This window comes from Oreochromis aureus, linkage group 18, assembly GCF_013358895.1.
Source record: "Oreochromis aureus strain Israel breed Guangdong linkage group 18, ZZ_aureus, whole genome shotgun sequence".
In the NCBI taxonomy this organism is placed as follows: Eukaryota; Metazoa; Chordata; class Actinopteri; order Cichliformes; family Cichlidae; genus Oreochromis; species Oreochromis aureus.
In genome coordinates this window covers 3,349,390-3,372,480 of record NC_052959.1, presented here as the reverse complement: position 1 = coordinate 3,372,480, position 23,091 = coordinate 3,349,390, and the positions used below count along the sequence as shown (strand labels likewise).

Genomic DNA, 23,091 nt, shown 5'->3' with positions numbered 1-23,091 from the left:
TTTTCCTGTAGATGTCAGCAGCACTACAATAATGAAATCCAAGCACAGAGGGTCTCTGTATTGCTCTTGGGAGTGCTGTTGCGATACAGACTGCACCACTTAATCGACCTCTCTGAATTACCTGTCTTACAAACGTTGTTGTTTGCAATCATGTGGAAAAAAGAATCTCAAACTCTTCTTCATCTCACTATGGTGGAGCTGCTCGGGATAGAAGTAACAATGCAGATGAATGGTCAAATAATAAGTTAAAGGAAGACGAACCTTATTTCATCATGATTTCAACTGCTGTAACAAAAGAATTTGCAGACGGTGTTACAGTGTGACAACGTATAACACAGAAGCACACACACTAATAGAGACATTAGTTTAGGTAATACAATGAGAGTAAATAAAAATACTGAACATATTTCAGTGGCTGATTGAGTTCTCATAATTTTGTTATGCTTACAAAAACTATAAAACTATAGTTTTATATATAGTTGAAGCTTTCTATTTTAATTGTTTATCCATTCACTGTAGCTTATCCACTATTCATTGCTTCTAGCAAACTAATCTTAATGATGCATTAAGTGTTGTCTTGACATAGGTTGTCCAGCTTCATCGGAGGATTGCACTGGACCATTGGTTCAGTACAGGGGGCAGGACTGACAGAAGGCACCAATCTTGAACAAGGGCTTAAAAAAAGAACATGCTCAAAGAGTTACAGTGACATAAAAAGACAGAGGGGGAATACTGTGGCCTGTAATGATACTCCTCCTAAAACACAAACACGTTTTGTAACTTACTCAGCACACTAAACTTAGTCTTTCATACTTGAGGTCAGGTATCAAAAAGTGTGATTCAGACCCTTTCATATCATGGATTTCATCAACAAAGCCTGCTCATAAGATGCTGGTTACAGTTATGTAATTATGTAATGTATTTCCCAAAATATTGAATTTCTCAGAACTAATTTTCTATGAAGTCTACACTGAAGACAAAGCTATTGACTGTAAGTGATTAATGCAACAACACTGAACCTGCTAAGCAGGAAAGATCTAGTGCTGCTTAAAATGAAAGTGAAGTTTACAGAATGACATACAGTTGATATGTAGCATGAATATAACTGAAAATTAATATGACTAAAAAGCAAAACAGCTATATATTTAAAAAGTAAACAAAAACAAAGACTTAATAACAACCAATGCAGATGAAATTATAAGAAAAAATAAGAAAAACTGGAATTATTTAGAGAATGCTAAAACAGCACAACAGTACAACCCTTCACGTAATAATAATAACAATAATGCCATTTATTGGTATGGTGTAAGAGCCACTAAGAGTTGAAGGATCACTGTGTATAACAGAAATTGTTACAGAGAGACCTCTGTGGACTTTAAGTGACTGGGTGCCGAGAGGACAGAAGTGCCTTAGTCAATTTGGCTCAATTAAAGAAACTAAATTAAACAGAGTGATAGCAGACTGCGGAGAGCAAGAAAGGACAGCAAGTGATTGACAGAGACAGACTTCTACAGCAGCTGAGCCTCAGCTCAGATACAGTACAAAGGTTATAGCTATTAATACACCAGGACACATACAAACACACACATAATGTGACACATTTAATTTAATTGATGTCATTTCTGATTCATGACGCTGCTCAAGTCAGCATTGCTCAGTTTACTCTCACCCTTTAACTTTGCTTTGCATTAATGTGAATAATCTGAAACCCTATGATATCCATTTTACTGTCAAGGAATTCATGTCAGTCGTTCAACCTTCAGCTACTCCAATATGAGCAATGTGATACCTTCAAGGCCCAGGATACATATGACCGGGTAAGAGCACACTATGTACGTATTGGGTGGTTGTGAATGACAAGAGCACTGAGGGAGAAGCTACTGTTACACTGAAGATAGCAGAAGAGTATTCTGGAGCTACAACTATGAGATGTCTCTGAGTGTCACAGCCGGGTTAACACTGCATTTTTGAAGAATCAATGCATGCGTGACCAGTGACAAACGCACAGTCTCACAGTCGGAAGGAGAGACCTTCTTCAACAGAAGCTCACTCAGCTCTGAACTAAAGCTGCGAATGGAGACCAGCAAACTGCTCTGACTCAGTAGAAGTGCCTGCTTGACTGAGGAATTTTAGGGCTGGAGTTCATGGGGAGGACTTATTTGGAGTCTGTGGAACGTTAAAAGCCAGTTGTCAATTCATTCATACCCCTAGAAGTAAATACTAACATCACAGCAGCTAACATCAGTGGATTTTTATCACACCCCTGAGCAACAGTGGACTGGAGGATCAATCATCATTAATCATCAGTGCTCCAATGGATCTAATCTTTGAAAACTGCAGTTTGTTTTCCCAAATTCAGTGATTGCAAGTAGACTTTATTGTGCATTTGCATTTGTCTGGTCACTGCTACTATCTTCTGGACTACATGAGATGGTGAATTCTTCTTGTTTCTTCTTCTTCTGCAAATGTAATGTGTGGTTAGCGTTACATGCATTCTGTAGAGGATTACAGAGTCATCACATGAAACAGTGAACACTGTAGGGTCTGAGGTGGATAATCTGCACAAACACACTGCTGCATTCAGAGCGAGCAGCAGGTGGCTTTTGTATATTATTTGAAATTCGGTCAGTGTTTTGGTCCAAATGTTCCTCAACACAATCCTCGTAGTCCTGACAGACCTGGCAGCCAGGTTTATGGGTACCACTTTGTTCCGGCGGCACTTCCACCTGTTGTTGTCAGCGCTGGTGATGTTCGGTCCCATGCTGAGTCTTTGGGTGTCTCATCACAGCATCTTTGCCAAGAAGAATCACTTCCTCTACAGGTGAGACTGCTTCCTGTTACACTTCCTGTCAACTTTGTTCCACTGATATTTAATATTTCATATTCAATCGATATAATTTCTTCTTCCATCACATCCTGTCTCCTCTGGTCTCATCTCTGTTCTCCTTTTGCCAGGATGTTCTTGCACTCTGGTTGGGGTTGGACCTGCATCTTTGTTGGCTCTTTTGTTTTCCTCCTCTCCTTTTCCATCCGTCGTTCCCTGTCTCTCTCCATCCGCCACCTCTCACGGCTTGCGGTGGCTGGTGGACTATGGCTAAGTTTTTGCAAACTCTTGGACCTCCTGGAGAATGCCACAGGAAGCTGCTATGAACCTTTAGAAGCTGGAACAGTGGTCACAAATGGCCAGACTCTGCTGGTGCTGCGAGAGGGGGAGAGCAAGTCTGAGTGCCTGAAAGCTGGAATGCTGTGGAGGGGATATGAGGTTTCTGAAGACATTTTCCTTCTCTGCCTTTGCTGCCTGCTGCTGGTAGAGGAAACAGCTGTGTTTGGACCTTATTTGAGCCTTGGGGGAATCTCAGATGCCCCACTGAGAATCCTCTTTCTGTTCTGTGTTCTCCTGCTCTGGCTCTGGATCTTCTTGCTGCTCTGTCTCTTAGCTTACTTTCCTCAGTTCCCCACCCAGCTGCTGGGGGGTGCTCTTGGCTGTCTCAGCTGGAGAGGACTATATCAGGGCTGGTACCGCCTGGGGCCCAGCTGGTACTGCCCCGGGAGGCCTGGCCTAGGACTACTTAACATAAAGGCTATCGGTAATGACGTGGAGGATGCACAACTGAAACAACCGAATCACGATCACTGCAATTAACTTAAAAAAAACCCCTAACATTTGAGAACTAACTGTAAAATAAATTGAATTCCAAACAAACAGATGTACAAGGTGGGTTATCAGACCTCTTAATTCTTTCATGTCAAATATGTTTATTTACCTTTTCTGTTACGTACAACCGATGATTCACATCTGCTCTTTCCTTTGAAAGCTAGAATTGTGTGACAGCCAAATCAGTCCAGCACTGGAAAGACAAATGGAGAACACAAAAGCAGATTTACAGAGACATTAATTTGGTTGAGTTTTCTCACTTTCTGATTTGTCCAGATTTTTTGCTGTGGACTTCAAGGCAATGAAGAAGTGCCAAAAGCTACAGTCCTGTCACTTGTAGCCAGAGGTGGCAAAATATAGACATTCTGTTCTAAAGCAGAAGTGCAGTTCTTTATCATAGCGAGACTATCTCTGCACTCTGTTACATATTCCATATGTACAGGGTATGACCCCCATTGGCCGTGGCGTCATACCCCGTACGTATGGAATATGTAATGAAGTGGAGAGATAGTCTCTCACTCAGAGAACAAAGGTTACAATGTAACCGTAAGAAAGTGACAATAGTTCCTTGAAGGACATTAAAAAACAGATAACTGGATCCAGTAAATAATATTAAATCTGAAGTAGTGATTAAAATTCTTTACTCAATCTGTACAAGAGAAAAAGTAAAAAAATTTTTAAGAATGTACAGGCTCTGAAATGTACTCACTAAAGTAAGAAAGTGAAAAAATGCTAGCTCCTTTTAATGGACAATTTTTTCAAACTAACCATTTTCTGATGCACAGATAACTGGATCAGCCGCTATATTAATATAACAAATATTAAATCCCTTTTTAAACTCAAATGATATTCCAGTACCAAATGAAATACACTGAGAATACACATATTATCACCTTTTGTCAAATCTAAAAACACGTTCTAAACTGAATACAATATTCCACATGGGCTTGAATCTGTTGTTTAGGTCGCGTCCCACACTAAATCCACTCCCTGCGGACCCGATGCTGTCTCTGCTAGCTGCCACTGTCCAGCCCGCCACTGTCCAGCTCTCCGACAAAAGCCTTTAGCCTCAAGAATGTAAAGTGCAACAGATACCACGGGCCTTGAAAACAATTTTTAAGAATGTAAAGTGAGATTTGGCAGTGTTAGCTAGTCACACAACACTAAGATCTATTGTACTGCCGTTCTCTTCTCCTCCTCCATTGCTCAACTCTGAACAATATTTTAACTCCCTTCAGGGAAATATGCTACAGTTACATCACATAACTGTGAACACCTCACAAGTCCATGGGAATTTCTACTCCCAAATTCCCATCCGAATGTATCGGTTCATGCTTTTACGAGTAGATTTTCTTAGTGGACAAATTGTGATCAAATAATGACCTGCTTTTCTTAGTGGACAAATTGTGATCAGCTGACCTGCTGCTCTTTGTGGATTTACACAACTGACTTCAACATGTGTTTCACAGCCATCTCGGTGGAGTTTCATTTCTTACACTAACAGTATACTGGTTGTTGCCTTTGTACTAGACAGTTGGATAAATTCATCAAGTGAATGAATCTAAGCATCATCAGCTTAAATGCAAATCCATCTTCTACACTATATGTAACCTAACACTGACCACTGCAGCCACTGAGTATCAGGCTAACACAGTGTTTTACTGTAAATTCACCAGATTAATGCAAGCTAACCTCTTTATCCTGCACATAACTACCCTGAATGTTCATGAAACATTTGATGAACACAAAATTAGTGCATGGTACAGTAGTACCATTTGCTCCAGTTCTTCTTGTTCTTGTCCCCACCCTTTGTCAGACTGCTGACCAAGTCTGTATAGGGGCTAGTTTGGGGTTTAAAGTTAAAAAACCAGGCTCACAGAGAGATGGACCTGAGAGAGAGAACCAGCCCAACCTGAGACGTGAAAATATCATAAATTAACATTCAAATGTCTGCAAAGCTGTGTGCTGTGGGTCCTTTACATCACAGTGCAAAAAACAGTCCTGTGGGGAGGATGATGCACCAGCGACCGGCACAGCCAGTGGAGGTGCTGGCCCCAGGCCTCCACGAGCTTTTCTCCTTTTAAGTTACTGTTCAGCAGAACGCCGCGGTGGGTGTTGGACATAACTAAAAAAACACTAGGAGGAAGGTCCGAGCCCAGCTAAAAATGAAATTCAATAAATTTGGACTTGAGAGCAAAGCTGCACACATTGGGAAGGTTGTCATAACAGAATTTGCTCCAGGCTCAGCAACATCAGCAGTGCCTGTAGATCAGATCATTTTCACCAGAGGGGTACCACTTGGTGTGTGTGGTGTCAGTGGAAGGCTGACCCACACAGCTGATCCATCATATAATCATTGAGTTGTTGTTGAGTAGGATGCTGGGACCTGAGAGCTGTGTGTACTGCATTGGAGAGAAGCAGCTGTATAGCAGCCCAACCTGAGACGTGGCAATATCATAAACAAAGATAAAGTACCTGCAAAGCTGTGTGCCATGGGTCCTTGATGTCATATATACTGTTTTGTATATTTTGTTTTTCAGGACATTTCACAGTATAAAAATAAATATTTTATCAAAATACATCATATACAGATACAATATGTGATTCAAAATGATAAAATCACAGATAACCTTTGAATATAAACAATACAAATACAAAGTTTTTTGTTTTTTTTTAACAAGTAGGATAGTATGAACATGAACAGTAGCAGTAAATCTGACCAGATGACCAAGCAAACTTTAAACCAAGCCATTTTTACAGGGAATTTTTTTCACTGGAAGAAAGTCTAGAAGAACATCTGGGTGTTAGTGAGAGTTCATAGTTCATAGTTCATAGTTCCGAATTCCATGACTTTTTTTCTCCTGTTGACTGTTTTTTGGGGGTTTTTTTAATCTTGTGCTCATTTAATAGATATAACTTCTATTTGATTTTAACTTATGCTAATGCATGATCACTTTATCTTAAATCAGTGATGGGAAGGTTACTTTTAAAATGTATTCCACTACAGATTACAGAATACATGCCCCAAAATGTATTTTGTAACGTACGTTTGTAACCGTTACGTTACTCAATAGGAGTAACGTATTCTGAATACTTTGGATTACTTAATATATTGTTAGGCTTTTTACAACTACATGAATGTACTATTACTGTGTGATTATTACTCTTACTGAAAGTTACTCGCCATACCAATACCAACTAGATTTTTAAATCTTAATATAAAATGAGTAACAGTAGGGTGGACATTAGGTAAGGCTGCACTTTTTGCAGCGATCTCCTATAGAAAACTATTCCGGGCGTATATAAAACAGGTCCGTGGCTCCGAATGGTATTAAAGGGACCTCTGGCTAATACGTCGGGTTCCGTGTCGGGCTCGTAGCCGAAAACTAGCTTTACTTTGTTGTCTGAGTCAACTTTGCTTGCGAGAGACAGAGAGAGGCGTTGAAAGGCTGCTCCAACGAAGCTTATTGTTTCGGAGGAAAACACGAACATAGTGTACAGTCGAGTCTTTATAGCTTACTTACAACTGGGCTACACTGCCCATGAGGCTACATTCTTTAGGGCTATGCCTGTCACACTCTGCCTATTGCCCTCATATTAAATAATCTTTTGAACAGTAATTTTTAAAAATATGTCTTCATGTCATTATGCGGGCCGCAGGTAGAGAGGTGACAGGGGCCGCGAGATTGAGACACAGCCTGTGTTGGGTAAGTTACTTTAAATTAGTAACTTAGTTACATTACTAGTTACTTCTCTAAAAAAGTAACTCAGTTACTTCAAGTTACTCGTTACTTTCAGAGTAACTAGTTACTAGGGAAAGTAACTTTGGTTTTACTCAGAATTCTCTTGTTAATGTGTTGCTTCTGTAACTGGATACCCAGCCAGACTGTCAGTCTTCTAGCTTGCTTACTTGCCACAAGTGCACTGTGCCACCTACCAGCAGAAAGGAAAAAATAATGTGCACATTTCCACGAGAGAAATCCCACGCCTGGACCGTCGTTGACCGCCGCCATGATTCTAGCCTGCTTTTTACATCCAACACAAAAACTGCAGTCGTGGTGCTTTTGATTGTACTCAGAACTCGGAAATTCTGCCTTCTGAATAGGAAGATGTAGGTAACACCAGACTGCAGATGAGCTGCATACAGAGCTGGACTGGGACAAAACAATCGTCCCGGGCATTTTGACTAGAGACCGGCCCGCCATTATAGGAAAAATCATAAAGCCTTTGAATGAAAACAAACACTGTTGTGACAGTGATGTACACTGTTCTGATGGTATATATGTATCAATCTATCAATTGTTTGTTGTAAGACTCAGATAATTATTTTTTAAAAGCGAGACATTTTAAATGAGAATAATAAAGAAAAGTATTTCCTTGTGCCCCCTTTCCTGTTAATGCCCTACCTGGCCCCTGGCAACACTTTGCTAGACCCGCCCCTGCACAGTTACCAGCTGTCAGCTACGTGAGAAAAGCATCCTGGTGTTATTTGTCTCTCAGAAACAGCTCATAACTTCCTTCAACTCATTCATGTCACCTAAAAGGTAAACCTGTTTCTCCATCACCTGTTCAGCTCTGATGATTCAGTAAGGACATCTCCTGGTTTCATCTGCATGTTTCCTCTCACCAGATAACCAAACCGATATCATGACCAGCAGCTTTACAGCTGTGGCTCCAGCAAACATCAGCTGATACTAGAAATTAATATTAAATAAATTATAACAACAGCTGATCAAGCTTAAACGTGCTGCTGTTGTTTAACGTGACATCCGCTGGTTTCCTCTTTCTGGCGCAAAGTGGGCGATAAACAAACAAGAGAGAAAAGCCGATCAGCTGATCATTGATCAGTTTCGTGATTGAAGTAGAAACAGGAGAGGAGAGAATGAGAGAAGAAGAGGCAGCTGTGCAGCTTCAGCTTTGTGTCTTTTTCATTGTAGCTGAAGTCCGGGACAAACTGTGTTCCTTTTCACCTCAGTACGAAACGCGTAATATTTTCTCTGAATACCAGACGATTCTGTTTTTTGCGGGACGGTTGGCAACTCTAATAATTAACCGTATGAACAAAATAAAGTTCAACATCAGTAACATAGCACCCACCCAGCAGAAACTCCGTCATGCTAGCTAGCACGCAGTACGAAAATGTCAGCATACCGAAAATAAACTCCACCTAAACTTGGTTTATATCTGACTCAGATAGACTGCAGGTCATAACTTCTTACCTGAAGTTCAGTTCACCTGACACGCGGACCGGCGGCCGCTTCGGGTCTCTCCTCTTGCCTCCCTTTTCCTTCATCCACCTGCTGGCCTCCACCACTTGCTAATGTTATTGAATCTGTGGAAGCTCCGCGATATCCACCACACGAAGTAACGAGTAACGAGCCTATCTAAATCCCAGTAACGAGTAACGCGTTCCTGGTTTTGGCATAATAACTAGTTACCGTGCTCGTTACCACAATAATAACGTAGTTACTGTAACGCGTTACTTAATAACGCGTTAGTCCCAACACTGGACACAGGTATTAGAGCCTCTTAATGCGTGTTTTCTTTGGGTTTCCACCGGGAATGACCAGAAATAGAGAGGGGACAGCCTAACATATGAAACCTCCAAAAGTTGAATCTGTTCATCTGGACGTAGCGTTTTGTGGGAGAAACGTTTCGTCACTCATCCAAGTGACTTCTTCAGTCTCAGCTGACTGCAGGTTTCCCCAAACCTTATAAACAGTACATTTGCATAATGACTGAAACCAGCCCACTGAAGGAACAATGGGCTGTGAGGTCAGTTCCTTCATCATAATTATGCAAATTCCCATGACCATTGATCAACAATCACTGACCAAAACCCACTGATCAAAGAACACTGATCAATGGCCATGAGTACCATTCACAGAGAGTTGGGGAATGGCTGCAATCACAGCATTGTAAGATGGCGAAAGATGTACCCTTAGGCCCCTCCTCGATTCAGAGATGGTCTTTCCTTTTCACGTAAATGGCCTCCTTGACTCCGCGCTCAAACCAGCGTTCTTCCCTGTCCAGGATGTGTACATCCTCATCGTTGAAAGAGTGTCCACTGGCCTGTAGGTGTAAATAGACTGCAGAGTCCTGGCCTGATGAGGTTGCTCTTCTGTGTTGTGCCATCCGCTTCGCTAGAGGTTGTTTGGTTTCCCCGATGTATAAATCCTGGCAACATATGAAACAGGAAAAAACCGCCGTGTAATCCCTTTATTTCATACAGTAACTGTATTCTGAATACCACCTTTTTAAACGGTAACTGTAACGGAATACAGTTACTCATATTTTGTGTTTTAAATACGTAACGCCGGTACATGTATTCCGTTACTCTCCAACACTGTCTAAAACATATTTAATAGTCTTCAGGGAGTGAAAAGGGGAAAGAACTGTCAAAATGACTTGGTATGAAGGCTTAAATGCAACATTCAGACTGTTGGAGGTCAAAACAAGCTTACCTGAGGCAATTTAAAGTCAAAGCTCAGTATAACCAAAGCCAAAGGAATCAGGCAGGTGAACAAAAAACGAAGGCACAAAGCATTGTCTGGAATAGGGTTACGGGGCTCCCTAGGCCTTGGGAGAGAGCTCCGGGGAAAGAATCTGGTGATCAGGCCTTGGCCCATAGGGTGTAAACGGTTTCTGCTTCACTCTGCTCTAACAGGCCGGCCCAAATAAACTCCTCCACTCTGCATAGTGGTGCAGGGTGGAGAAAGAAGTCACAATTTTTATTCAGAGCACCAGTAGGTTTTCTTTGTGTACAGGCTGTAATCACCTGCTCTGATGTCTACTGCTCTTTGTAGGTTTATGTATATGTACATACGTATCTGTTTAAATTATACTAAGGCTTAGGATTCACCCCTATTCATTGTTAGAGGTGTGTAAAATTTTTACTCTTACACTTGCTCGCTGATAATTTCGCATTTAACCCTTCAAAAATGGTTAATACTGGGTCAAAAAACAAGACAGAACAGAAGAGAGAGATTAGGGCAATTTAGGGTTGCGACTGTGGATCCAAAACAAATGGCAACCTCTGGAGCCAACTCCTATACTCCTCTAGTTAAGTTTCCTTCCTTGTACAGAGGGTACTTTTTTTTCCTAACAGGCCCACCTTGGTTTGTGTGACTCACAGGTGTCCTGACATATCTAAGATTTATTTATATTATGCTTTTCAAGAAAAAAAAATTCACAAAATGCACCTATACAGTTCATAGATGTAGCAACCCAGTAAACTACTATTTATTGATAACTTATCACACCACCCTCTAGTCCAAATACGGTTACCAACACTACAGTAGCCATATTGCTAACATTAAGACTTAAAGCCAGTGGGTAATATCGATGTTCCTACGCCCATCTTTTGTATACAATAAATCGTTTAAGAAGGCAACTGAATGTCTTCTTAACTTATAACAGCATTTTTAATAATGATGTATATTTTAATACATTCCTTCCAGCATTGGCTGTAAAGACAAACTCTCAAGAGACATTTTCCACCTTAATTCATTTTATTGATAAAACATCTCCAGAAAGAAAATATATACAAAACTTCAGCCATCAAAGAGCAGAAAATAAATGCTGCCTCGAAGTCTGACATCAAATCAGCCGTTAAAGTCCTTACACAGTTTTCACAGCACCTCGAACATGTTGGGAGTTTGTCTCGTTCATCTAGCACACAGAAAGATTGTGAGCTTCTTGTTTGAAAAACAGATAACGTTTCTGATTGATGTGTTTTTCTGTAGGGTGTTAACTCAGTTTTCAACTCTTCCTAAATGAGTTCAATAATCTATCAGAAATTTTTTAAAAAGACAGGAATTCCTTCATTTAAAAAAAAAAAAAAAAAAAAAAAAAAAGATGAGAAAGATCGATGTTGTGTATGTACAAAGCAATTCTAACGACCATCCTGGACTCACAGGAAGTACATGACAAAAGACAATAAAGGCATGGTTTTTCATTTTTGTTTGCAGATGTCAATCTCAATGTTGCTGAATGTGCATCTGCTGGTCATTCCATCATCAAATAACTACAGTTTGTTCCTCAGTGGCATAATTCAGTGGTGGTGCATGACACTCAGTCTGCAGTACAACAGCTTCTGAGCGCTGGTCAGCTGCAGCACCTCAGATGATAGAAACTACAGAGCAGCTTCACTGAACAATGACTGACCTGCTGTTTGTTGTTAACATGGTAAATGTTACAGCCAAGTCTGAATATTTTAGGTGTTTAAAGAGGAACGTGTGCGTATTATCAGTCTTAGTGAAAACTGACACAGGAAATGAAAGCTGGCCTCTAGAAGATGTCAGTGTGTTGTTAATATTCTGGGAATAAAAAACAAAAAACTTTTTTTTTTAAATGAAACATTTCAGGAGGGGGTGTGGGAGACATTATCAAGAGAATGAGGGGATGGGGGAGTCAACAGAGTCCAGAGCCTCCCAGTGACAATTCATCATGGCATCGTAGAGCTCCTCACTGCGCTGCATGAAATCTTTGTTCCACAGGTCGACGTCACACTCGGGAATGGGTTCTAGAAAAAAGAAACAACAATGCAAATCCTCACTCTGTGAGTGTCTCCGACATTTCTCTGGATAGATTTTTTTCCCTAATGTTATGTGACTCAGCCTTACCTTCTGCATTATCCTCATCTATGTCTTCAGCCTCCACATGGCTCTGCTGCAGAATGACATCAGGGATTAGAACAACTTTCTCAAACATGGAAATAAATCTGAAAACTGCCTGAATGTGGTAATACATGGCACTAATTAAAACAATATAAACATGGACAGTGTGTCAGCTGTGCTACTTGTACTGTGTGTACACAGTGAACATGTTATAACTGACTCTGACACATCCCTGAATTTTCACTTGGGAGTGAGAGATCAACAGTTTCACGTCTGTACACTTTGTAGTCAGCTAACTCAGCAGTGTCACTTGTCCTGTCTACACTGAAGCTGCTTAGTTCAATTGGCCCATTCTGGGTAAAGCCAGCTGGTGTTTGGATGAATTACTTGCGAGCACTCCATATAACATGATAAATGATGTAAATGAGAATCTTAAACTTTTGGAAGGAAGCTGATTCTGCTTTAGCAAAGGTTAGCAGTTTCTCACGCTTAAAGTCATTTTGCTAAGCTTTGTGTTCCTTTAAGCACTGGTGTGAAAGTGATCCCCTTACCTCTACGGCTCCTGACATGTCTGTGGACATTGGTGGCATCCCCATGGGAGGTGGTGGCATCATGTGACCTGGTGGTGGGTATCCATAGGCTCCGTAGCCGTAGTTGTAGCCACTGTTGTAGCCGCTGCCATAGCCGCTGTTGTAGCCGGTACTGTTGTAGCCACCATACTGGTCGTAGCCCCCCCACTGAGAATAGTAACCCTGGCTTCCACCACTATGGCTACCATAGTAACCAGACTGAGTCTGGTTGTAGTTGCTCTGGTAATTCTGGCCCTGGCCCCCGTGGTAGCTGCTCATCTTCTGGCTGTAAAACAACAAAAGGAACAATTTTTGGTTTGTTTGAAGGTTATCTGAATGAAGATCTTCATGAATGAACATGTCTCAGAGGAGCCTGGATGGATTTAAAGGTGTAGACATATGCTAAAACAGTAAACCGGACTATACTTTTGTTACAGACAAATCAAATATAAATCAGTCATACGGTAATGGTAAAAAGTACACCTAAGTAAGCTTTTGGATATCTATATAATAAACCTAACCTGGTCCTTAGCAGGTGTTAAAGTTTAGGTAAACACTACATCAAACCAGTAACATATGGCATACTGCATCATGTCAATTAGCAAAAACAGAGCCAAAATGCAGAAGGTCGGGACTGGCCCCTCCTGGGAAGATGTCTTGAATATTTTAAACTTGTGAATAATCTTTGTCACTGGAGAATGATTGACTTCAGATTGTTTTGAAGTGGCCTTCTAACCTTTCCCAGACTGATGCACAACAATAACTGCTTCCCTAAGACCTTCTTAGGTTTGTGTTAAAACACACATGAACTCTCCAGACCAGCAAACTGCCAAAACATCTGCTTTTACAGAGGTGGTCACACTTAACTACATCTATTTGATTATTATCATAGTTCTTTGTAAACTATGAGAGTATAATATATTGTTGGTCATCTCAGGTTGCATTTACTCATTTTAAGACTTGCTATTATGTTATTATGTCCTAAACCTTGAAATTGAAAGAGGGTCTACTTTCATTTTACATGACTGTATTTTTCCAGTCAGGCTGACTTTGAGGCAGATTGAATTTTAAAGTGTGCATTTTAGTTCGGTCTTCTGGTTACTAAAAGACTATCAAATAAGACCTGATAATAAGAACAACCCCAGGTTTCTCTTTCTCTTGTCCTGCTAGCCCTCAATGAAGCATTCACCAGCACTGACCCTGTGCTACAATCATCCTAGGCTCTGGTCACTCACCTCTTTTCCCTCTCTATGGTTATAAAGCACTCTGCATTTAACAATTGGTCATTATTAAACTGTGACTCTCTTATACAGAATGTCTTTTATCCCACCTCCCACTGCTTTTTTCTCTGTCCCCTCAGTCTAACTGACTGTAGCAGACGGCCCTCCCTGAGCTTGGTTCTGCCAGAGTTCTCCCTCCTCCCTCCTTTCTTCCTGTTAAAAAGGGGGTTTTTCCCTTTCCACTATCACCAAGTGCTTGCTCATAGGGCATCATATGAATGTTGGGGTTTCCTCTCCATCATTGTAGAATACCAATATACAGTTGCTTGTGGTGATTTTTGTTGTGATTTGGAGCCAAGTAAATAAAACTGAGTTCAGGTGAATCCAAACTCCTCTGTCCTACTTTCTTTGGCACTTTCTCTATTCTATTCTCTCTTATCCTTGTCTGGGTCTTACCTCTTTGCTACAGCAATACTGAGCCTGAGTGGCTTTCCTCCCAGCATCGTACCCTGGCACTCCTCGATCGCCTTCTTCTGCTCGCTCTCCTCTCCAAACTTGACAAAGCCGTAGCCTCTGCAAGTCAGAGAACAGTTACGCCTCCTTTGCACCGCCAACGCACACTCCATACTTGGCATTTAATAGCCACTTATAATGAGAAACAGAATATAATGGGTATTATTATGGTAGAACTGAAACTTGTTGTTTTACTTTTAACATGAGGTAGCATCACTTGAATTGTGAGTTGCTCTTGCTTAGCCTATATGGGGAAAACAATAGTTTTAGCATTAAGACGGCAAGAAAACATTTCTTCAGCCTTTTTTTTTTCCGAAAATAGATGAAGATGCACTGATGGTCAACGTCCATAGCACTGCTATCCAAATCATTATTATAGCACAGAAAACAGAAAAAAAATATTACAGTATACTCTTACAACATTCATACAAGAAGGCAATACATCATACTAAGAAATACAAAATTCACAGTCAAACAGGATAACACTGCTGCTGCTGTCATGTGCACCTCAATGAGCTGATGTACCTTGAGTATCCATACTGGTCGGTGACTACTTTGGCTCCTTTGCATGAAGGGTACTTCTTAAAAACTTGATGCAGCTGGAAGTCATCTATCTCAGAAGCCAAGTCGCCCACGAAAACTGAGAACTCTGGCCTGAGAGAAGCAAGATCAAATATTCTTACTCAGTATGATATACTGATATGTTGACTGCTTTAGTCCACATCCCACTTAATAAGGACTTTTATGCAAGTTATCCTTTGTATTTAAACAGGAAGTGTATTGGAAGCTGGACAATTTACAGAACAAATTTGTTCAGTTTTAGATCATCAAAATATAATTGCCCATTTCCTACCTATAATACAATCTGGGTGCCCTCCCATGATGCATGTCACCCTCACCTTTCACTGTTTATACAATAAGGGCCAGAAGTTTATGGACAATAATTTTTTTTGTCATGTTTCTTTCTGCACACCACCACAGTGGATTTTAAATTAAACAGTCAAAATGTGATTGACGTGCAGGCTTTCAGCTTTAATTCAAGGTGTTCAAGTGAAGTGTTGTGAATTACAGCCATTTTACTATAGACCTATAGTATCAACTTTAAAATCCTAGGTGACTTCCTTCTTGACTTATTGCATTCACCATATTTTTTAAAGGGAACCCTGGCTATTAACACATGTCTGCGCTAAAATATGCACTGTGCTTTCAATAACATATATGTGGTATTAAAATACGCCAAATGTTTTCCTTTTAAGCACATTTTATATAAAACCGATTTACCAGTAGGCCGCCATTGTTATTTACTTCTCAATGCACTCTGGGTAGTGACATCACACGGTTGCACCGCATCGAGTTCACAGTTAGCAACGCACTGGAAATGGCTTCTGTTCAGTCTTTCCAGTTTGAACCAGAGCAATCCGAGAGAGAGGATGAAAATAGTCATTCAGTACTTAGTTTAGATGAAGATGAAAACAATCCGTCACACAAGGACACGACAGTGAGGGAAAACTACTGGTGTCTATGCGGCTACTGGGGTTTCCTTTAACCTCAAGGTCAAGGTCAGAGGCCTTAATTTGAAACTCCTACGGTACTTCGTCCTCAGGTTGGGTGGCCCATGTTGCCTGCCCACCCACACTGGCAAGGTGATGGCAACACCCCACCAGCCTTTTATGGCTGAGGGTAAAACAAAATAAATCAATAGAAAACTGTTATTGTCCAAAAATGTATGGACCTGTATGCCACTGCTGCATGTCATTAACTTCAATCTTCTCTCTGTTCTCATTTATTTTTTGTCCCGATTGCCGTCCATCGTCTTCGTTCCTCTTTTCTGTGCCCTCTCTTCCTCCAGCTAGACAAGTTAGCTGGAGGAACTAAATTCTCCAGAAAACTGCCTCCAAAATTTTGGTGTTAAGTAGCAAACAAAGACTGAATGGAAATAAAGCCTTACCCTGCTTCTGGCCGTTTCCCATAGGTGGCATAGTTTAGCTTAAACTTCCGGGGCTGCACAAAGGAAGAGAAAAAACACACACTAAGCTAGGCAGACACACCAAAGACATGTAGTATAGCACTGATATTGCTGGAAATAAAAAGTGGAGTTACTATGGTTGTTATTTGGGTTTACATACCTCCACCACCCAGACCAGCCTTTAGCCCATTCCTCAGTTAGTTCCTACCAGAGACTCTATTCACCAGCTTCAAACAAAGTACATTCATGTACAAGCCTCTTAGCCACCTTCAGCAGCAGATACAGCCCAGTGAACAGGGGAGCCCAGTAGCTTGGCCAGCCCACGGGGCCAAAAGAATTTCAAACCAAGTAGCAAGCAGCTAAAGCTCACAACTTCCCAAACCACTTGGAACTGAAATTTGAAAGCTGGGATGCCTTTTTTGTCTCTCATCACCAGACTTAACTGGACCAGCCGTCTCTGCAGTTAGTACAAGACAGCTGCACTTAACATGATGTTTAACTAGTTTTGCTTCTTGATAAAACTGGTTTAAACTGACAGGGAAATCATCACAGTGACAGCACTAAGAGCAACAAAAATCTGGTGTGTTCACAGAGACAATAACAACGGAATGTTAAACTTACTCCTAAGCACCTAACACTTCTGTGTTTCTGTCCTAACAAAGCAGGACCAAGACTAGTTGAGCTCCACTATCCACAGATCAACAGTTAAGTACTATTTGATAATTCTACTGAAAAAGGAAGGCGGTATTACATGTCAATAATATTTTTGTATTTATGATGAAATAATAATGACGAATAATATATGTGGGTAAATATCAGCTGCACTACAGAACTGACCGGGTTTGATCCAGGAACCAGTTTCCCGTTGAGTCTCTGGACACACCGCTCCACACTCGCTTCATCTGCCAGCTCCACAAAACAGTATCCTGCTGAACCGCTGCACAAGAGAACAGAACCGTTAGCTATTTTTAGCGTTGAACGAGAAAGAGGGGGGAAAAAAAACGCAGACAGATCAGGCATAACATTATGACCACTGACATATGAAGTGAATAGCACTCATTATCTTTTCATCATGGCACCTGTTGGTGGGTGATATATTAGGGAGCCAGTGAACATTTTGTCCTCAAAGTTGATGTGGTACAAGCAGGAGAAATGGGCAACGCTAAGAATTTGAGACAGTGGATAAACGCTTTGTGCAATGTTCTGCTGGGAAACCTTGGGTCCTGCCATCCATGTGGATGTCTCTTTGACACTTGCCGCCTATCTAATGAGTGCTTCAGACCACGTGAAACCTTTCATGGTAACTCTTTTTCCTGATGGCTGTGTGGCTCTTTCAGGAGGATAATGCGCCTTGACACAAAGCAAGAGTGGTTCAGGGATGGTTTGAGGAACACAGCAATGAATTTGAGGTGTTCACTTGGCTTCCAAATTCCCCAGATCTCAATCCAATCAAGTATCTGTGGGATGTGCTGGACAAACAAGTCTAAGTTCTGTAAGTTGTGAGGTGTGGCCTCCATCATTTAAACGATCTGTTGGTAACATCTTGGTGCAGATACCACAGCACAACTTCAGGGGTCTAGCAGAGTTAATACATATATATTTAGGCTGATGCATATATCCTACCCTGTTATCCTGTGAGTGATGATCTTGACCCCAAATGGAGATTCTCCCATAGCACTAAAGGCCTGTTTGATGAAGTTCTCATCCATATATGGGTCGAGCTACACAAAAATACAAAGAAAGATCATATGCACCACATTAGGTTCTGTGCAATATAATACAATACACGCTTATGATTTACTGTATGTTATTACGCAGTAATACAGTATAATGCTACAAAGCATGGCTCTTTGTTCTAACTGACACTTGTTTCTACTACAGAAGCTACTACAGAATATTTACTAAAAGTAACCAAACAAACAGAAATTAAAGCTAACTTTTAGCATTCCTATGTAATTAAGCGGTTTCGAAATCACATGAGAAAATGCACAACTAACTAACATGACTGACAAAAAGCGACACATTTGGGATTTTGATGTCGCCGAAACCCACAGCAAAAGTCGCAATGCACAACCAATAAAACTGATCGATCACCTGTGTGTCTTTAGCACAGACACAGCGCGCCTCCAGACCGAGGTTGTTTTTTTCTTTTTTCAAACTAAAAAAAAAAAGTCCTTTCCTTAACCCTATACCAACTTTGAGTTTAGAGAATAATTTTGTGTGTGGCACTTTTTTACGGCTTAATCTGTTAATCTTTGTTGGCATTATATTTAAACTTTAATGATTAGCTCTCATCACTTGCTAAAGCTCGCTACAATACGAGGAGGAGCCTAGCCACAGACAATAACGTAGACATTAGAGTTGTTTGATGACGTATCGTCGTTAATCGATAATATGTGGTGTTATTGAATTCTGTTACACCAAATCTTTTCAAACTGTGTACACTGGAACACAGTGTAGTCCAACATTTTACAAATAGCTGGGCTAACCTAACTCAACCTAGCTAGCAATCGCCACACATAGCTAAGCTAAAATCACACACAGAAACATGGATTTCAAACATACATCACCCATCCAGAGACTCGTCTGTCTGTTGAACATCATGGATGCGGGATAAGATGGTAGGAGTATATATTCGTGGTACAATAAGCAAATGTTTTGTTAAATATTAATGTTATCTACACGGTCACAATGCACACATCCATTCGTTGTTCCACTTCCGCCTTAGCCAGCAGACGTGTGATCCGGTGTTCTGAGAAACCATCCTACTCTGACAAAACGTCCTACCCGTGTTATAATTTGACCGTGACTTGCGACTAACCCTAACCATAACCTTAAGAAGTATTCTGGATGGGTGAGAGAAAAAGAAGTTAATTCGGCGTTGGTGTTGTGCGCATGCGGCGCGTCTGCGCAGAAACGTTGGGTAGGATGTTTGTTCAGGTAGGATGGATTCCCAGAACACCGGTCTTTTCAAATTAAAGGTCTCACTCGAAATTATTGTAGCTCGCGACGCATAGACCATAGGTCGAAATAGTCAGACTTGGGAAATAAGTCAAATTACTAATCCCATAAATACATGTGCCTTGATTAATTTATATTAACATTTGGTAGCATTTCAAGGTCTACATGGTGAAAATAAATATATCAAGGCGTCGGACACCTGTGATATGGACGCATTGCGCAGACCAAAAGTTGGTCCTCATAAAAATATTGTCACACTTTACTCGATGGAATATTTCATATTTTATTTCCACAATTGTCTTTGTTGCAAATCCGTCCAAGTTAACTTAACATACAGCTTAAAAACAACCAGGTTCCACCGAGATTTGAACTCGGATCGCTGGATTCAGAGTCCAGAGTGCTAACCATTACACCATGGAACCAACACGCTTAAAACCACCGATATATTCAAACACTTTTTCTTCTATTTATATATTTTTCTATATCTTTCTCTCTCTCTCTCTCTCCATCCGGTGACGCTATAAACATGGTAACGGTCATTTGCAGACTTGACTATTCTCCTGCTTATATTTCTCAGCCATTGTGTAAGCATTTGGAGCAGAAGACCTTTCCTGGTGGCTTCTAAAGCAGAGAAGATTCGTACCATGCTAGTGGTCCAAAAATGTCTGGTAAAATACTGGCTGTACATCCTAAATCTCATAATGTTTGCTTTCTAGTGTGAAGTTCTTATGTTATTAAAACTCTACAAAAGTGCTATTTTTATATCATGCTTGAACCGTTTCAGTGCTACCATGTGCCTGCTACAGTAATATCAAAGACTATGCAGCCCATTCCTTCATGCACACATATGCTTTATTGAGAATTCACAGCAAAAGAATGATTAATCACTCACAGAGCAACTGTACAACAACCCGATAATCAAACACCTGACAGTAACCCTCAGTTCATAGCCTTTAAATAGCACATCAACTTTCATTAATTGCTTCAGATTTAGTTGTCCACTACCCTTTCATGTAAAAAGCCCCAGACGACACTAGCATAAATATGTCACCCAGCCTCCAAATTCAAAGAAACAGTTTATTATTATTGCCCTTATGTGCTGGTTAGAGGCAGAGTGAGTGGTCAGGTTAACCACCCAACTGATTTGACCTCTGTATGGCTGGAACCAGAACAATTTAAACAGGTGTCAGAAGACACAGTATTTAAAACCAGTAAACTGAAGTGGCTATCAACTCATTGCTACCCCACTCCAATCATAAGTCATTTGTTATTAGTTTTATTTTGAATAAAATGTGAATCCCCTGTCCGAACCAAATGCAAATTGAACCTACTCTTGTTAGAAAGGCAGGCAGATAACCACACAGAATAAAATAAAACAAAACAAAAAACAAAGAAAAACCAAATTCAAGATGAGTAGGCTCTGTCTATATTGTATTCAAATTCCCACCCCTGGTCGGAAGTGTGAACACTGGTTTACATGCATTTCATCTGAAGCCTTGCAGCTGAATACGTCACATCAGAATGTAAGGACTCCGGTAAATTTCCAAAAGTTACATGGCTGCTACTATTACAATTTGTTAACATTTGGTCAACTGATTATCGTTTCTAAAAGTGTCCGACAGGAGCAGGACATTGCAACTACTAAAGCACCCATATTGGTTCCATTGTGCTCAAGGCTTAAGGAACTGAATACACCATTTAAGCAAAGGTTACAGGTGTCTATGAGCATGGTACCCCTGTTTAATGTCTAATAATTTTATCCTACAGATTCACTGTAGATTGATTTTCCTAATGAAAACCTGCTGCCTACAAGTGTGTGAGGAGAAGGCAACAAAGGTCTGTAACTCACTTCTATCATAATAATAATAATAGTTTTTCATATTTTTCTTATTTAATTCAAAACTTGTCTTGTAGAACCAACAAATTCTAATGGAAATAGCATCACTTGAAGACATTTTCACACATGAAGTTCCAGGGTTTTCTGGTTCCAAACAAACTACATATATAATCACAACTGGTTCACATTCAGTCAAGGCCAAGATATCTGGGAATTTACTTTCCATTTGGGAAGGGAAAAAAGATTTAACACTTGAGTAAATTTAAAAAAAAAAAAAAAAAAAAAAAAAAAAAAATACTGCAAACTGTATGGAGAAAAAAAAAATCTTCACCTAAGAAAATCAGCTCAGGATATTTTCCACAGTTGTACCTTCTTATATGTAGCACGCATGTGTTCATGTGTAAAAATGACTTTAGACTTCTTGCAGCTCCTTATGGAGCCACCAGCTTAGAAAACAGTTCTCAGACAAAAGCACAAGGTAAGGCCATGTACAGCACTCACAAAAACACACACACACACACACACACACACACACACACACACAAAGAAACAGTACCCAAGTACTTGAAAAGTCTCTCTAATCCCTCTTAAACTGCCTACAAAGAATGACCCTTGGTATATCAACCAGTGTTAGCATAGAAACATTCATTGACAGTCTAGTGCAGATCAAACATACTCAAATCAGGTACAATGGAAATTTGTCACACTGTATATACACTTAGCAAACCCAACATCTAACAGCCTTCAAACAGCTGCAGTACCATCAGTCTGTAACAGAACAATCCCACCATTGAACTTTTGACCTCTATCCAAACAAAAAGAACAACCCAAAAGGTCCCAAGTCAAGCTAAAAGGAACAGGTCACTCACAAACTCAAGACACAGACTTGACTTTGTATTTTGCTGGGATTTTTTTCACAATGTAGCATTATTTCACAGTGAAACAGTCCAGCTTCAGGGGCTATAGAAATATCAGACAGACAGTACAGAAAGATTTCAGAGCAGCAAGCAGGAACAGAGGTTCATCAAGCCTGTGACATTTTCAGTATGATGAAGTATTAAGAGAATTAAAAGGCTAATCAAAATTCAAAACCATGCACATAGAGTTAGTGTACAGTTTAGCATCCACCAAATCTGGCACCGGCATTTCAGCAGTTTTTCCCGCCAATTAATTTTCCAAGTGTGTAGACTGCACAGTAGCAGAAATTGTTTTTCAAACTGGAGACGATATACATCAGTCCATCTCGGGTTGTTTTACATACACATCTGTGAAATACATTTCTCTATGAAAGGTTTTTTAGAAAACTTACATTTAGCTAATGGCAACATGACACCACTGAAACACACGATTGATTTTCTTGTCACAGTCTGCTTTTAAGTTGATGTCAATGAATGTGACTGAGCTTACGTGGTGGGACTTGTACACTGCTCTCGGCAGAGCTGAGATCCCCTTGCTGTATAATCTGTAGTCTTTAGCTTTGATGCTCTGCTCACGTATGTAAAACGGTGGAGGCAAGGCTGTGTGAAGTAGCTGAGAAGGTGCTGACTGACGTCATACTAAGTCTGACATATGTATTTGCAGGAATCTGAAGATGAATGCAGAAATATAGGAACATTTACATTATTTTAGCTGATTAAAGCTCCCATCACTGAAAGAGAAAGGAAGGAGGAAACACAAAACAAAAACAAATCAATGGCCCTTAAAGATCATACTTTTTCTTTTTCTTTTTTTAATATGTGATGTGGAAAAAGT

The 23,091-nt window shown here is 40.4% G+C and overlaps 2 protein-coding genes and 1 non-coding gene across 4 annotated transcripts; 1 reads left to right on the top strand and 2 right to left on the bottom strand.

Moving 5' to 3' along the window:
- Positions 1-1,224: 1,224 nt before the first annotated feature.
- Positions 1,225-3,873, top strand: fitm1l (fat storage inducing transmembrane protein 1, like). Its single transcript, XM_031730833.2, has 2 exons — positions 1,225-2,821; positions 2,956-3,873. Exons 1-2 carry the CDS (start codon positions 2,643-2,645, stop codon positions 3,641-3,643), a joined length of 867 nt encoding a protein of 288 aa, XP_031586693.1. The 5' UTR covers positions 1,225-2,642; the 3' UTR covers positions 3,644-3,873.
- A 7,274-nt stretch (positions 3,874-11,147) lies between these two features.
- Positions 11,148-19,434, bottom strand: trnau1apb (tRNA selenocysteine 1 associated protein 1b). Of its 2 annotated transcripts, none has more exons than XM_031730843.2 (9): positions 19,107-19,434; positions 18,165-18,262; positions 17,379-17,478; positions 16,524-16,576; positions 15,101-15,229; positions 14,519-14,635; positions 12,825-13,128; positions 12,280-12,322; positions 11,148-12,179 (listed from the first exon to the last, which is right to left on the bottom strand). In XM_031730843.2, the coding sequence occupies exons 1-9, from the start codon at positions 19,143-19,145 to the stop codon at positions 12,043-12,045; spliced, it is 1,020 nt and encodes a 339-aa protein (XP_031586703.1). In that variant the 5' UTR covers positions 19,146-19,434; the 3' UTR covers positions 11,148-12,042. The 2 variants fall into 2 exon arrangements, with proteins under 2 accessions (XP_031586703.1, XP_031586702.1); XM_031730842.2 differs by having other exon boundaries at positions 12,280-12,325; positions 19,107-19,428.
- A 418-nt stretch (positions 19,435-19,852) lies between these two features.
- Positions 19,853-19,924, bottom strand: trnaq-cug. Its single transcript has one exon. It is a non-coding gene; the product is annotated as a tRNA-Gln (tRNA).
- Positions 19,925-23,091: the final 3,167 nt, after the last annotated feature.

Excerpts from the sequence above, each read along its gene's own strand:
- fitm1l (XM_031730833.2), top strand. The coding sequence starts at position 2,643 with ATGTTCCTCAACACAATCCTCGTAGTCCTGACAGACCTGGCAGCCAGG. Across the intron at positions 2,822-2,955 it reads AAGAATCACTTCCTCTACAG|GATGTTCTTGCACTCTGGTT; the intron begins GTGAGACTGCTT and ends TCCTTTTGCCAG.
- trnau1apb (XM_031730842.2), bottom strand. The coding sequence starts at position 19,145 with ATGATGTTCAACAGACAGACGAGTCTCTGGATGGGTGAT. Across the intron at positions 13,129-14,518 it reads AGTATTGCTGTAGCAAAGAG|CCAGAAGATGAGCAGCTACC; the intron begins GTAAGACCCAGA and ends GTTGTTTTACAG. Across the intron at positions 12,180-12,279 it reads AGATGAGGATAATGCAGAAG|AACCCATTCCCGAGTGTGAC; the intron begins GTAAGGCTGAGT and ends TCTTTTTTCTAG.